General features: G+C 39.0%; 3 protein-coding genes and 1 long non-coding RNA gene across 4 annotated transcripts; 3 read left to right on the forward strand and 1 right to left on the reverse strand.

The window, feature by feature from the left end:
* Positions 1–676: 676 nt before the first annotated feature.
* On the forward strand, positions 677–3,786 carry LOC123757010 (uncharacterized). The gene is made up of 4 exons (XM_045740413.2): positions 677–738; positions 876–951; positions 3,219–3,530; positions 3,696–3,786. Exons 1-4 carry the CDS (start codon positions 736–738, stop codon positions 3,701–3,703), a joined length of 399 nt encoding a protein of 132 aa, XP_045596369.1. The 5' UTR covers positions 677–735; the 3' UTR covers positions 3,704–3,786.
* A 3,920-nt stretch (positions 3,787–7,706) lies between these two features.
* LOC123757011 (uncharacterized) lies at positions 7,707–8,637 on the forward strand. Its single transcript, XR_011229650.1, has 3 exons — positions 7,707–7,855; positions 8,114–8,374; positions 8,532–8,637. It is a non-coding gene; the product is annotated as an uncharacterized lncRNA (long non-coding RNA).
* A 3,619-nt stretch (positions 8,638–12,256) lies between these two features.
* LOC123756682 (uncharacterized) lies at positions 12,257–13,040 on the reverse strand. The gene is made up of 3 exons (XM_045739911.2): positions 12,995–13,040; positions 12,583–12,823; positions 12,257–12,370 (listed from the first exon to the last, which is right to left on the reverse strand). The coding sequence occupies exons 1-3, from the start codon at positions 12,995–12,997 to the stop codon at positions 12,357–12,359; spliced, it is 258 nt and encodes an 85-aa protein (XP_045595867.1). The 5' UTR covers positions 12,998–13,040; the 3' UTR covers positions 12,257–12,356.
* A 1,836-nt stretch (positions 13,041–14,876) lies between these two features.
* Positions 14,877–15,782, forward strand: LOC123756678 (uncharacterized). Its single transcript, XM_045739908.2, has 3 exons — positions 14,877–15,001; positions 15,259–15,520; positions 15,676–15,782. Exons 1-3 carry the CDS (start codon positions 14,999–15,001, stop codon positions 15,687–15,689), a joined length of 279 nt encoding a protein of 92 aa, XP_045595864.1. The 5' UTR covers positions 14,877–14,998; the 3' UTR covers positions 15,690–15,782.
* Positions 15,783–16,953: the final 1,171 nt, after the last annotated feature.

The following is a 16,953-nucleotide window of genomic DNA, read 5'->3' on the forward strand; positions in this document are numbered from 1 at the left end:
TATACATTAATATAGATGTACATTAATAACAAAAGACCCAAACATGCATCATGCTGCTTAGTATACACTTAAGAAAGTTGGGAATAATTATACTCTAGCAAACCAGCATCCTACTTGGATAGGCTAACAAAAAACTGCCAGAGAAAATGTTTCAGAACTTTCAATGTTAATTTTCTCAGTTAGAGGGGAGAATGTAATACCTTTATTTTTATGAATCAAGATGAGTAAAAATCTAAACAAAAACTAGTGATTAATATTAAAATATTAAGGCCTTAACTTTTCATGAAATATTTCTATTTTCTAAAGAAATACACTCAATGGAAACCAATTCAGTCAGGTTAGTTGAACTCGAGAGTTTAATATAAAGGCAATTCATGGTTGATAACCCGTTTTGAGTTAAATGTAGCTCATACTAGGTCATCGCTCGGTACTTTTGCAAGCTTACTGCATTAAACTTTTTACACGCAATTTCTAACAAATCAAAGTGAACTGACCACATTACAAAGAGAAAGCTTAGACGCTTTAAGGTGAAGGTGACGAACGATGATAATGTGAAAACATAAAATGAGGGAAAAAAAAGCTGCTTAGTCATGCCTGGGTAGCAGAACAAGGTCTGCAAGGGGCAGGTCAAGAAGGTCACAGGGTGAGAATTACCTCCAGCCCTATAAAAGCTCCTAGACATTCAATCTCACTATCATTGTAGCTCAGCTCCTCAACGGCAAACATTCTACAATCATGGTAATTTGTTGTATTTAACCTTCCTTCTAAAGGAAGGTACTTTATATTCTGCATCATAAATGGAATAATTAGGTCATATTGTTAATATATAATTATCATATTTTCAACATGAATTCTGAAACTTTTGTCAATAACAGAGATTCCAGTGCATCCTAACGGTGTTGGGCGTGATGGTGGGCGTCTCGTATGCCGGTATAATCTATGGAGGACTAGGTGAGTGCTGTTCATATTGAAAGTCAGTTTAATTTTATTTTATTTCATTTATTAGCTAAGTAAATGATTTAAGTATCTCCTTAGCTATTAAAACTATGTTTAATAAATGTTGAAAAGATATTTCTTACTTAGGAATTAATTATTCTTATGAAACAGAGGATACTGATATCGTGTCTTTTAGCCAGAACCTTCCATGTGGCTCAGTATCCAGGAGTGGTTGGTTCTACGTTAAATATACGTCATTAATTTTAATTCAACTTTGATTACTTTTACTGAGCGATGAATTGACTGTTGTTGTTGTTGTTTTAGTTTCAGCTACTCGGAACAAAAAGTTCCAAGTAGCATGGGCTATGGTGAGCACGTAAGTGGAGGCTCTTTGGAGCTAATATCTGTATTATCAAGCTGATACTGGAGATGTGGGATGGGGTCCGTGGACGTGCCAATCCAATCCAAATCCATAAGGCTGGTAAGACCGGAGAATTCATGGGGTACACACGTTGCTAACAGTTAATTACCACAGGAGTTAGCAGGGCTGTCGGCGGGCTGGCCACAGTCGGCCGGTCTAGGGGGAGATGCCCGGGTGTTACAAGAAGATTGGATTCCTTATCCCAGTTCCCCGAAGTTGGTAGTCTGGTCGAATTTCCTTCTTCAAGGTGTCGTAGTCGCAGAGGTGGTCGAGGCGTTCTTGAGGGACGACCATGCGAAGGATCCGTCCTGTTTCCCTGCACTTGTATTCCCAGTAGTCGTTGCGATGAATTGAAGTTTCTATTGGATATTTATACCCATTTGAACACTTCTTGACCTAATAAGCAAGGCCCGATTTGATTAATAGGCAAAGCGAGTTTTGCTATTTTTAAATATTTATTTACATCAAAATTCATACATTCTTTAAAATATAATTATATAACATTATGAACATGAACTACTGATTTAGTTATGTGTGATGTCTTCGAATTTCTGTTACTTTTGGCCGAATTAAACAAAATCTAGATTATATAGTTCAAAAGCGATAAATTTTGTCATTCAATAGGAGAAAATGTCTGAAAAACATTTATCATTTTAATGCTTATCATTTCATAAAAAATTTGCTCATTAGCTATTTACGGCTATTGGACACATTTAATATATAAACATTAAATTAAACACTTCATTATTATAATTATGGATATTATCCTTTCAACATAAAGAAACACTAAATCACTTAATCTTCAATTTTATTTCGATGTTTCTTCAACAACGTGATGGCTTCAAGAATGTTCTCATGGTTCAGAGAACACAAGTGTACTAAAGTCATATGCAAAAACAAATATAAGCGAAGGGTTCACCTCACACCAATTCATATTTTTGGGAATGAAAATATTCCTTAATCGTAGAGAGCGATGAGGTCTCAATCGATGGTTGTCATAAGCGATTGGTATCTTCCCTGTGAGCAAAGCAAAGGACATACTTTGGCCCATACAAATTCAAATAATTGCCAATAGAACCTGAAAACCTAACTTAACCTTTGCCTAAATATGCAAAATATGCATAATATGCACAATATGCACTATTATATTATTTTATATTAGATAAAACTTCTATTTCGAATGAATAGCATGTTAAAATTGCAACCCATCGTCAGGCAATGCTCGTCTATCTGGCCGTCAACCCCATGGACGCAGTCATCAATGTACTGTGCATTCAGAATAGAAATTTCCTCATAAATAATTATTATTTTATATTAACAATTGTGCAAATTTAGGCTTAGGTTAGGTGTTTAGGTTCTGTTGACAATTATTTGTATTTGAAGTATTTGGGTGAAGCATTTACATCCCTTTACCAGAAATGTTCGAACGTCATCAGTTGTGAGTCGTGTGTACAGTGTTTATCATTAGTGAACAGACGATTTGACTTCTGGATTAACGATCATTTGCCCTTGGTTTATTAGGAGGGGCTGAAAAAATGACGAGGGCATCTTTGGGGTCGGCCGCTGGACTGAATGAACATAACCTGAGAAGGGAGTTGGAGCATAACAACTCGGATTCTTAGATGATACTATTTTCCCACTACGTTGTTGAATGTTATGTTAATGGGTTTCTGGCAGCCATTTATTTCTTCATGTTTTTACACATAAAGGGTTTCGGAAGTTGTTTTTCTCCCCGACTCCGGCCTGAGGCCAAGCTCGACTCGTTTTTATATTGTGAATCTTCCTATTACTAATTATTGTTATAGTAATTAAGATTTGTTATTGAACTTCATGATTTACGCTAAACACTTTCAACCAACAGGTGGCGGACTCGGTGGAATTGGCTCAGGAATTGGTGGACTGGGCGGAGGAATTGGCCACGGAATTGGAGGTCTAGGTGGTGGAATTGGTGGATTGGGACATGGCATTGGTGGAATTGGTGGACTCGGCAGACTCGGCGGTGGAATTGGACTCGGCGGTGGAATTGGTGGACTGGGCGGTGGAATTGGTGGATTGGGCGGTGGATTGGGACATGGCATTGGTGGAATTGGTCATGGAGGCGGCCTTTACGGATATTACGGCATTGGTGGTCTTTACGGTCTCATCAGAAATGGCAAGAGATTCGCTATATACGGTAAATAATAAAATTATAATCATCAATGTTCTTGGCAATTATGTGTGTACTTTGAAAATCACTTAAATGCACCATGAATACACAGTAATATTTCTCTCGTTTATACGGCATCATGAGAGGCATATTTTGCAGACTTCATAAACTAATATTGAATTGCAATTTCAGGACGATAAAACTGACGGACAGTGCAGTTGACAGAGTTGGAGATTGTTCATGTTAACTGAATAATCTTGTCAATAAATATTTTGTCAAAGAAGACATTTTAATTCCTTCATTTGTTAAATCGTAGCACATATGTTAGTCCAATGTTACCGTAATGTTAGTGAAGCACTTTTTTTATTCATTTTACTATATATTAACTAAATCAGCAAATAATTCAACACAGATTATTTTTGTTCTTTTGAGATCACTGAAGTGTTATGTCAAAGAGACTAACAACTCGTAGTTACATTAAACAGCAATGTGAACTTAACAAAAACAAATGACACAAATTTAGGTGATATCGCGAGAAACATTTATTAAACGCATCAGTGATCTAAGAAGCCCACAGGCTCTGGAAACCCTCAAATTCATGGGTAATAAATGATAATTTACATGAATTTAGTAGATTGACCATCTATATATATATATATATATATATATATATATATATATATATATATATATATATATATATATATATATATTACGGTCAATATATATACCTGTGGGATGCCGCTGCTCGGCAAACAGGTCGTGTCAGTGGTGTCTCTGACAGTGTTGTGGTGACGTGCGCGTCCATCCTCCGCTGCCCTCGGATTTTTTTTTTTTTCCTTTTAGAAGTATGATACATATATATATATATATATATATATATATATTATATATATATATATATATATATATATATACATATATATTATATATATACATATATATATATATATATATATATATATATACATATATATATATATATACATATATATATATATATACATATATATATATATATATGTATATATATATATATATATATATATATATATATATATATATATATATATATATATATATATATATATTGATGAGTTACCCAACAGTGCCCGGGAAGACCCGGTAACTGGTTCTCCTATGCTCTCCCTCCCCTCCCCTCCCACCTCCCAACAAACACCCTTCCTGTTTCTCTTCACACACTCCCTCCTAATCTCACCTATTTACTGGAAATGTCACACACTATCTTTAACATTGTTATCATCTTCACACCCTCTCCATCTTCCAGTCTTTCCTGTGCCTCGGGAGCAATCGGTCGCACCAGGCCTCCTCCCACATAGATTTACTACACAATGGATACAGTCGGTGCTAAGGAGTTATACAACTTAGCCGTGATATACACTTGGGTCACACATACAGAATAGGTGTGTGTCTGTGGTATGGTCACCACCTGCACTGCTAAATAGGAAGTGCCCTTGATGGAGAACAAGGTGGACCATGCAGCCGTGTTGGAAAGGTGGTGGTGAGGGGACAAGCCTCAGGCCTTCCCTCTTAACTCGCCATTTGGCATATACCACACGTGTATCGGGCGCACGAAAATAGGTTTTGCGCCCTACTACCTACAGCGCCGTGATTGCCTTGTTCTTCGTCCGGCGACGCTGGTGACTTTGAAACAATGTAGCCTCAGTTCAGTGTAAATACGCTAACCTGACCAACTTCTACATCCGTTAATTGTGTGTGTGCAGTGTTGTTGACGTTTGAGGATGGTGTGTTGGCCTTAGGTTGAAATGTTGCAGTAAAGGTGAACAATAAGAAGCTGTGCTGGTGTACTGGATTCTAAAGCAACTAAAAAGGTTGGTGCCCTCCCGTGACCCTGGTGCCAAATCTCCTCCACCCCTCCTATGCTAACGATTGAGCAACGTGCTATTGGCTGTTCAATGTACGTGATGCTGCATGATAATCCGCAGCCCTCTACCCAGCGAGCAGTTTCATCGATGGACATGCTTTCTTGTCACCACTGTGATATAAATAATCTGCATAAATAACAAGAGTAAAGGAATCAAGGCAACCACCCTTGTCCCAGGTGAGTCGCCGCTGCTGCCAGATGTGCATTCAGCAGCCCAGATTGTTCCTAATTCACCTGCTGCTGGTACACAAGTCTCTCTCCATGCAAGAGAGAGCCAAGAAGAAAATGGGGCTGTATTCCAAAAGGTGGTGAGCAAGAGGGAAAAAAGGCGACTACAGCAGGAAAGAACTCGACTAATCCGCGTGTTTTTCCCTCCTGGCACTGGTCTTGCTGATAGATTTCAGTGGTTTTCTGCAATCTCAAAAGCCCATCACACTAAACGCATGAAGATAAAGAGAGATGAAGACAATCATGTCTTTGTCACGAATGATGATGCATTTATTAACGACTTGTTAACAAGGGAATATGCTGGCATAAAAATGTTGCCAGCACCGTGTGATGATTCAGTGAAGGTGAAAATCGTCTTCTTTGGTGTTAACAAGTGCATTTGACCCAGAGTGTTTCCGGTCTGACAATGTGGGAAACCCACACCGCACTAAGAATGACCTCATCGTTGCAAGCATTACAGCATCAACGGAAATTCCCAAGCGACTCTCAGTGCCCCTAGCGCTGGGTAGAACTTACAGAGTGGCTCGCTATATACCCCTACACAGGAGGTGCTACAAATGTCAGCGTTGGGGCCACACTGCAGTGCGCTGCACCTCCAGGACCCACCGATGTGCAGTGTGTGCTGGTGACCATGATTCTAAGAGGTGCGTTGACCTTTACAACGACGGGAAGATGGTGGCAACTAGATGCGTTAATTGTCGTTCTCCGGGCGTGATGGCAACTCACCAGAGCTGCCCAGCTGCTGCTAGGCCGCCCCCTACAAGCAGTGCCCCGCTCTACAAGGCGCCGCGTCATGATGATGGAGAGTCACCATCGGTGGAAAGTTGTCCTATGCCATCAACTACGGTGAGCCACAGCTGGCACTCTCACTCCCCGCTCGCCCTTGACTCATTCTGGATAACGAAACAGCGGCGAGCGTCTCTGGCCACTCATCTGGGCACCGGGTGCCACAGTACACAGTTGCCAGGTGTGGCTCGCCCCGGCCGGCGGGGTGGAAGGTCATCGCCCCCCTCCTCTCGAGGTGGGGGCCGCCACCAGCTCGGCCTCCCCTTCCCACCCACAGTCACCCTCCCATGGTGGGGAGGTATCTGTGAAGGCGCGGGCAAAAACTGCAAGCAGTGCAAAATAAGGCGCTAAGGAGAGCAGCAAAACACCGTCCACCATATGATCAGACAATCCAGGAGCTCCATGAACTCCTGAACATAAAGCCACTAAACATCAGACTGCAGCACCAAGCCATCAGGGTGTGGAACACCATCGAAATGTTAGAGGACCCAATGTTTGAAAGATTGCTCCAAGATGAGACGCCCCGCTCCCATAGCTGGTGGCCCAAGAGCCTCGATTCACTAGATGAAAATCCAGCCCCACAATACATAATTCCCAGATGATATACTAACCAGATATCCTTCCCCCCATAATTGAAAAATTTAGTATGTATGTGTATGTGTATAGTTACGTATTTGCATATGTATATGGGTATATATGTAAGTACGTGGGTGTATGTATATAGTATATATATATATATATATATATATATATATATATATATATATATATATATTATATATATATATATATATGTATATATATATATATGTATATATATATATATATATATATATATATATATATATATATATATATATATATATATATGTACATGTATGTATATGTGTACATGTATATAACATTAATAATTGTGTAACTAGCGTCAAAAATGTTTATTTGATTAGCAAAATGAACTAGAGAGTTCAGTTCCTGAACCGATTATGTGCCTCTGTAATCCTTTACACCACCGCCCACGAGATGGGTATGGGGTGCATAATAAAGAAAAAAAATGAAATCTCCTCTTCCCTAACACGTCTTCAAAATCTACACCCCCAAACTCCTTCCCTATATTTTCCCCCACAACAACAGTTATATTTCTTTCATTAGATTTAAAGACAATAATTTTACTCCCAGTATTATGTACCGACAGTAATCCGCTTTTTAGTGTTACTGAGCTATACAAGACTGTAACTCATGAACTGTCTACCTCACTCCCCCTTGAAGATTTAATTATAATAACAAGGTTGCCCTGCTACGTAGCACGGAAGGTGCACTGGTGAAGGTTATGGTGGGTGGGAGGCGTCGCCGGTCCTATATAAGGTCGTGCACACCCTTCCTCGGCATCACTCTAGCTTCACTCCTCAACAAAACAACAACTTTTACAACCATGGTAAATGTTACTCCTACTATATGTAATATTGTGCAAATTAGATCTCTATTACAGATAGCTTCATTATAATGACTGCATTATATCTCTATTACTGATAGCTCCTTTATAATGACTGCAGTAGATCTCTATTACTGATAGCTTTTTTATAATGACAGCAGTAGTTAGTTTCTTTATAACGTCTTCAATAGATAGCTTCTTTATAAGGACTTTATTTTTTTAATCATGCTCAAATGCAAACGTTACTCTTTCCTTGGACAGCGTTTCCTCTCAGTACTGACGGTGTTGGCCGTGATGGTGGCCGTTGCCTATGGTGCTCCCGGCATCATCTATAGACGAGGCTAGGCGGTGGTCTTGGAGGCTTCGGTGGTGGATTCGGCGGTGGTCTTGGAGGATTTGGCGGCGGTCTGGGTGGATTCGGCGGTGGTCTTGGAGGCTTCGGTGGTGGCCTAGGCGGATTCGGCGGTGGACTTGGAGGATTTGGCGGTGGTTTCGGTGGATATGGCCGCCGGTATGGCTACGGTAAGTACAGGAAAAATGCAGTTTATGCAGTGCAGTTACATTGAATAATGTACTAACATATGAATAAATATTAGAACTATATAAAATAATCTACAAATCGAGATGATTCGGATTATATAATAATACTAATTGTGAAACATTTACTTTCTTCCTTCAGGCTATGGAAGGTGAAGCTCCCGGCTCCTGTAAATGACTGGATCTGACCTCAGATGTCGTCACTGATTCATGACCATTATTTTGTAAATATAATACCTTTACATAAAGCTGTGATTTAACTTATTACCTTTGGAAATGACAAACAGACTTTTGAACAGAATCAGATATTTTATAATATTTTGTCGATGTTCAATCCCTTCTTTCAGTAAAAGTATTAATTTAATGAACATAAAAACTTACAGTTGATAATTATTGAATAAATTTCAGTGTTGACAAGAAGAGACTCTGATTTAAACTATTCATCCCAATAAGCAAACACGTTCTATGACATCAAGTGTTGCTGTCTTTAAACACGAAAATTCAGATGTTTAATTCCTAATTAATATAAGTTTTTGTCTCTTTTTATTACCATTACATTTGATGATTTCCAAGAACAGATTAGATAATTATATTTTAATGATTACATATTTTAATTTAAAAACATTTTATATGCTATAAACTTAATAGTCGTGGAGCGACTTTAACATATTAATCATCACTAAGGGATCGAGATAACAGGAGTAAAAGAAATATTATTTCCCGCGCTATTGCGAATTGCATCTCATATGGCACTGACAGTGATGCTGATTATATCATGATTCCTGAGTCGTCCTCCTTGTGAGGTTTAAACTAGCTGGTACTTCTGAAGTTCCTTTACAATCTGAGCATCCATGGCCGGGTTGGCAGGACGGCGCTCCCGTATATTAATATCCTTAGTTCGAATCTCTGATAATGTAAGTGAATGAAAAAATATTGCTTCTTCAGTTCGGAATTAATTCCCGGACCATCCACGCTGTTGGTCACTATTCCCTCTTTATCGTTTCCCAAATCCTTATCTCCATATACCGTCCAAGTGCTATGTATGTCAGCGCTTGGCAGGGATAATTACGCTTTCTGATTATAATTACCTTACCTAAGAAAATTACTTGGTCTCTCTCGCTCGTGCTGTGTATCACACTCTTATTATCTCAATGTTTCTCTCACTCTTTTTTGTCTCTAATTCTGTCTGTCTGCCTCACTCTTTTTATCCCTATCCCTTTATCAATGCTTCCTTATTCGATGTTATGTTCTTCATGATATCCTCAATGCACCATAATTTTAACAGTGTAGACTACTGATCAAATGGGACTGTATGACTAACCATCCTGTGTGATGGGGATTTATAGCATCACGGAGCTAGTTCTTGACACACTCTGTTCTCTCCTTTATTGTCCAGAGCAGCTGCACAAATGGAGATGTACTTAAATGTGAAAATACAAAAACGTGAATTCAGTATTCCATTTACTGGAACAGAGAGAGGAAAAGGGGACATATGAAAGAAGATGGGAGGAGAGCAGTGAGAGAGAGAGAAAGGAGAGGATTGTTGTGGGTAGAAAGGGGGACAGTGGTAGAGGATGGACGACTGCAAGAAAGTGTAAAGACAGAGAGAGAGAGAGTGAGAGGAGGATTTTGGGGAGAACGAAGGAGATGGAAATAGAAGGGAAGGAATGGAAGCAAATTTTTGCAGCTATTCATCATGCATACAAAGTAACAACATTGTTTACAACTTTGCATCAAAAGTAACAATTGTAAAAGTAATGATATGGGTAAGTTGCGTGTTTATGGGCGTGAATATTGTATGTTTCCAGAGAGAAATAGCGAATTAAAGAGAGAGAGAACGGGTCAGAGAGAGGGGAAGAAAATGGGAATGAGGGAGAGAAAATGAGAGAGATGGACGGACTGAAAGAGAACAGGAGAGGAAGAAAAAAACGGAGAAATAGTGTGGGAGAGAGACTGGCATAGAGACAGTCAGAAAGATAGAAGCCAACCACCGCTGGGTACCCAACAAGTACCATTTACTGTATATCCATATATGTTTAATTTGAAAAAAAAAGTCTGAGGCTGGTCTCCAGAACATTTTGGTAAACCTCACTCACCTTTGCACTCTGATCCCTGTGGGGCACATGCCAAGCATGGTCAGTTCGGTATAACCACATTTATAAAACTTTGGAAAGTGATTAGGAATGAAATTTCTAGTTTTATATAAAATATTGCACTACACAACCCAGGACATTATGGACTTAGAGCGAGAATATCCAGCCTGTCACAGTTACTCAACCACTATGACAAATTCAAGGAAGTCTTAGAAGGAAAGCAAAATTCAGATGATGAATACCTAGACTTTGTAAAGGCATTCAACAAATATGACCATGGAGTGATAGCCATAAAATGAGATAAACAGGAATCACGGTTAAAATGGGGAGCTGGATTTTCAATTTTCTTTCAAACAGAATGTAGGGAGTGACGGTCAATCAAAAATATCAAGCCCAAGTGCAGTGAAAAGCTCTGTACCCCAGGGTACAGTCCTTGCACCACTGCTATATCTCATTTTTATCTCGGATATAGACAAAAATACTAGTCGCATCTTTATGCCACCCTTTGCAGATGATACAAAAATCAGCATGAAAATTTCCAATGCAGAAAACACGGAAAATCTACACGCAGATATTAATAAAGTCTTCAATTAGGCAACTGAAAATAACTTGATGATTAACGGTGACAAGTTCGAGGTTCTTAGGTATGGTGGAGACGAAAAACTTAAACGAAACAGAATAAAGGACACAATCAGACCTACTCATAGACGGAAAGCAATATGTAAAAGATCTGGGAATTATGATGTCTGTGAGGCAGGCAGAAAGACCTTGAGATAAAAAGATACAATATGTCCATTATAGAAGGAAAACCCAACAGTCCTCTATGTCTGATGCAGTCTACAATTTTCTTAGATAAGGAAATTATAACGAAAAAGCGTAATTATCCCTTCCAAACGGATATAAATAGCTCTGACATATATAGCACTTGGAAGGTATATGAGGATAAGGATTTGGGAAACGACAAAGAGGGAATAGTGCCCAACACCTTGGACGGTCCGGGTACTGAATCCCGACATGAAGAAGCAATCCATCTAGATTATCAGATATTATCAGAGTATCATCCATCTAGATTATCAGATATTCGAACTCTGGATATTAATATACTGGACCGCCACCCTGCCAACCAGGCCCTGGAAGCTTAGATTGAAGAGGAACTTCAGAAGTACCAGACAGTTTAAACCTCACAAGGAGGACGACTCAGGAATCTTGATATAATCAGCAACACTGTCAGTGTCATATAAGATGTAATCAGCAACACTGTCAGTGCCATATTTGATGCAATCAGCAATAGCGCGGGAAAAATATTTAATTTACTCTTGTTATCTAAATCCCTCAGAGGTGATTAAAATGTTCAAGTAGCTCCACGACTATTAAAGTTTATTGCATAACAACTTAATTGAATTCAAATTTGTAATCATTAAAACACATAATTATCTGATCTGTTGTTGAAATTAATCTAATGTAATGGTAATAAACAGAGACAAATACTTATAAAAAAATAAAGAATTAAACATCTGAATTTTTGTGTTTAAAGACAGCAACACTTGATGCCATAGATCGCGGTTGCTTATTGTGATCAATAGTTTAAATCAGAGTCTCTCCTTGTCAACATTTCGAAATTTTTCAATAATTATCATCTGACAGTTTTTATGTTCAATAGATGAATATTTTTTACTGAAGAGGAAAAAGGATTGATCATTGACAACACTAAAAATATATGGTTCTGTTCAAAAGTTCATTAGTCGTTCCCAAAGGTAATAAGTTAAATCACAGCTGTTTGTAGAGGTATTATATTTAAAATTTATATCGTCACTGGTCATGAACCAGTGACGACATCTGTGGTCAGATCCAGTCAGTTACAGGAGCCGGGAGCTTCACCTTCCATAACCTGAAGGGAAAAGTAAATGTTTCTCATTAGTTTTATTTTACAATACGAATCAGCTCGATAAGTAGAATATTTCATTCAGGTCTCATACATATATATTAATATATATATATATATATATATATATATATATATATATATATATATATATATATATATATATATATATACATTTGATAGTAAACGATTTAATGGACCGCATCATCTGTACTCACCATATCCATATCGGCGGCCATATCCACCAAAGCCACCGCCAAATCCTCCAAGTCCACCGCCGAATCCGCCTAGACCACCGCCAAATCCTCCAAGTCCACCGCCGAATCCACCCAGACCGCCTCCAAATCCACCACCAAATCCTCCAAGACCACCCCCAAAGCCTCGACTATATATGACGCCGGGAGCACCATAGGCAACGGCCACCATCACGGCCAACACCGTCAGTACTGAGATGAAACGCTGTCCAAGGAAAGAGTAAAGTTTGCATTACATTACGATAAAAAAGTAACTAATGAAGTCCTTATTAAAAAGCTTTCTTCTGAAGTTATTATAAAGAAACTATCTACTGCAGTCATTATGAAGAAGCTACCAGTAATTTGAAAAACATCACATAGTAGATGTAACATTTACCATGGTTGTAGAAGTTGTTGTTTTGTTGAGGAGTGAAGCCAGAGTGATGCCAAGGGAGGGTGTGCAGGACCTTATATAGGACAGTCGGCGCCTCCCACCCACCGTAACCTTCACCAGTCCACCTTTCCTACTACGTCACAGGATAACTTTGTTATTATAAAATTAAATCTTGAAGGGGATTGAGGAAGACAGTTCATGAGTTACAAACAGTCGTGAAGCTCGATAACATTATTGAGAATATGAGGGAGGGAGGTGTCCAGGTGTGCCCGAGTCTGTTTCATCTGTCTCCTAATCTTCCCTTTCTTATCTCTCTTCCCAAATTCCCCTCTCTTTTCATCTCTCCATCATAATCCCCTCTAGTCTCTACATCTTCTTCCCTCTCTCCGACTTTCCCTTCATTCTAATCCTCTCCACCATTCTAACCTCTCTTCTTCTAAAACTTGTCTCCCCTCTCCACCCGCTCTCACTATCTCTCCTATACCACATCGCTCCTTCCCCTCTCCACCTGTCTCCTCCACTCCCCTCATATATCACCTTCTTTCCCCCCCCCCTCTCTTCAAACATTCCCCCTCTCCCTGCCTTTCCTTCCCCTTTTCACTATCTTTCTGTCTCTGCCATTCTCTCTGTCTGTGTGTTGTTATCTGCCTCTGTTTTTTTCTATCATTGTAACCACTATGTCTCTATAGGTGTCTCTCTCTCTCTCTCTCTCTCTCTCTTTCAGTCTCTGTCTGTCTGTCCGTTTCATTTTATGTTTGTCTTCCTCCGTGTAATTCTGTGTGACTCAGACTATCTGCCTTTGTCTCTCTGCTGACTATCTCTTAGTCTCTCTTTTATAGAATTAATATAATGGTGTACCATTAGCATTTGAGTGGTTCAAGATGGGAGGAGCTTAACAGTTTGATTATTTCAAGAACATATCAGTTACCCATTTTCTTTGAGAAATGGGCAGATTTTCATAAAGTTTTTTGAAGCTGAAAGAGGATCGTCTGTTTAATAATATTATGGTCAAGGCAAAAGTTTAAATAGCTGAACATTTATGTTAATTTTCCACCGATCCGTGATAAGTGTGTATAATAATAAAATTTGTGTTATTCTTTAATTTTTAAATGATTAGATAGGTGTAGTCAGCATGCAGTGCCAAAAATTGTAGATCGTGACTCTGACAAGCTATTTCGACATGAATGCTGGCAAGCCTCACTACCCTATGTCCGTCATGTACCCCTGACCATCACCACTGCAAAATGGTTGAGGCTACCCGAAGCATTTCATCTCCAACATTTGACAGTCAAAGGAACAGATATTCTCCACTATAGAAGTAGACTAAAGGGATATCCTCTATGCCTGGTTTTCTCACACCCCTTCCACCACCCCTCTTTCTCCAATTCGCCTCCTCTCAATTTTCTTTCCACACCTTGCACACAGAAATATGCAGACATTCTTTCATTCAGATATTGATGAGTTACGCGACAGTGCCCAGGACGACCCGATGCCTAGTTCTCCTTTGCACTCCCTCCCCTCCCCTTCCACCCCCAACAAACACCCTTCCTGTTTCTCTTTACACACTCCCTCCTAATCTCACCTATTCACTGGAAACGTCACACACTATCCATAACATTTTTAACATCTTCACAGCCTCTCCATCTTCCTAACACGTCTTCAGAATCTACACCCACACTCCTTCTCTATATTTTCCCCCACAACAACAGTTATATTTCTTTCATTAGATTTAAAGACAATAATTTTACTCCCAGTATTATGTACCGACAGTAATCCGCTTTTTAGTGTTACTGAGCTATACAAGACTGTAACTCATGAACTGTCTACCTCACTCCCCCTTGAAGATTTAATTAAAATAACAAGGTTGTCCTGTTACGTAGCACGGAAGGTGCACTGGTGAAGGTTACGGTGGGGGGGAGGCGTCGCCGGTCCTATATAAGGTCGTGCACACCCTTCCTCGGCATCACTCTAGCTTCACTCCTCAACAAAACAACAACTTTTACAACCATGGTAAATGTTACACCTACTATATGTAATATTTTGAAATTAGATCTCTATTACAGATAGCTTCTTTATAATGACTGCATTATATCTCTATTACTGATAGCTCCTTTATAATGACTGCAGTAGATCTCTATTACTGATAGCTTTTTTATAATGACAGCAGTAGTTAGTTTCTTTATAAAGTCTTCAGTAGATAGCTTCTTTATAAGGACTTTATTTTTTTAATCATTCTCAAATGCAAACGTTACTCTTTCCTTGGACAGCGTTTCCTCTCAGTACTGACGGTGTTGGCCGTGATGGTGGCCGTTGCCTATGGTGCTCCAGGCATCATCTATAGACGAGGCTATGGCGGTGGTCTTGGAGGCTTCGGTGGTGGATTCGGCGGTGGTCTTGGAGGATTTGGCGGTGGTCTGGGTGGATTCGGCGGTGGTCTTGGAGGCTTCGGTGGTGGCCTAGGCGGATTCGGCGGTGGACTTGGAGGATTTGGCGGTGGTTTCGGTGGATATGGCCGCCGGTATGGCTACGGTAAGTACAGGAAAATGCAGTTTATGCAGTGCAGTTACATTGAATAATGTACTAACATATGAATAAATATTAGAACTATATAAAATAATCTACAAATCGAGCTGATTCGTATTATGTAATAATACTAATTGTGAACATTTACTTTCTTCCTTCAGGCTATGGAAGGTGAAGTTCCCGGCTCCTGTAAATGACTGGATCTGACCTCAGATGTCGTCACTGATTCATGACCATTATTATTGTAAATATAATACCTTTACATAAAGCTGTGATTTCACTTATTACCTTTAGAAATGAACAACAGACTTTTGAACAGAATCAGATATTTTTTAATTTTTTGTCGATGTTCAATCCCTTCTTTCAGTAAGAATATTAATTTAATGAACATAAAAACTTGCAGTTGATAATTATTGAATAAATTTCAGTGTTGACAAGAAGAGACTCTGATTTAAATTATTGATCAAAATAAGTAAACACGTTCTATGACATCAAGTGTTGCTGTCTTTAAACACGAAAATTCAGATGTTTAATTCCTAATTATTATAAGTTTTTGTCTCTATTTATTACCATTTCATTTGATGATTTCCAAGAACAAATTAGATAATTATATTTTAATGATTACATATTTTAATTAAAAAACATTTTATATGCTATAAACTTTAATAGTCGTGGAGCTGCTTTAAGATATTAATCACCACTAAGGGATCGAGATAACACGAGTAAAAGAAATATTATTTCCCGCGCTATTGCGGATTGCATCTCATATGGCGCTGAGAGTGACGCTGATTATATCATGATTCCTGAGTCCTTCTCCTTGTAAGGTTTAAACTAGCTGGTACTTCTGAAGTTCCTTTTCAATCTGAGCATCTATGGCTGGGTTAGCAGGACGGCACTCCCGTATATTAATATCCAGAGTTCGAATCTCTGATAATGTAAGTGAATGAAAAAATATTGCTTCTTCAGTTCGGGATTAATTCCCGGACCGTCCACGCTGTTGGTCACTATTCCCTCTCTATCGTTTCCCAAATCCTTATCTCCATATTCTGTCCAAGTTCTATATATGTCAGCGCTTGGAAGGGATAATTACGCTTTCTCATTATAATTACCTTACCTAAGAAAATTGCTTGGTCTCTCTCGCTCGTGCTGTGTATCTCACTCTTATTATCTCAATGTTGTTTCTCTCACTCTTTTTTGTCTCTAATTCTGTCTGTCTGCCTCACTCTTTTTATCCTATCCCTTTATCAATGCTTCCTTATTCGATGTTATGTTCTTCATGATATCCTCAATGCACCATAATTTTAACAGTGTAGACTACTGATCAAATGGGACTGTATGACTAACCATCCTGTGTGATGGGGATTTATAGCATCACGGAGCTAGTTCTTGACACACTCTGTTCTCTCCTTTATTGTCCAGAGCAGCTGCACAAATGGAGA

The sequence above is a fragment of the Procambarus clarkii genome, chromosome 26 (assembly GCF_040958095.1).
Source record: "Procambarus clarkii isolate CNS0578487 chromosome 26, FALCON_Pclarkii_2.0, whole genome shotgun sequence".
Taxonomy (NCBI): Eukaryota; Metazoa; Arthropoda; class Malacostraca; order Decapoda; family Cambaridae; genus Procambarus; species Procambarus clarkii.

Coding starts and splice junctions, on each gene's coding strand:
- LOC123757010 (XM_045740413.2), top strand. Junction 952..3,218: donor TATAATCTATGGAGGACTAG/GTGAGTGCTGTT, acceptor TTCAACCAACAG/GTGGCGGACTCGGTGGAATT.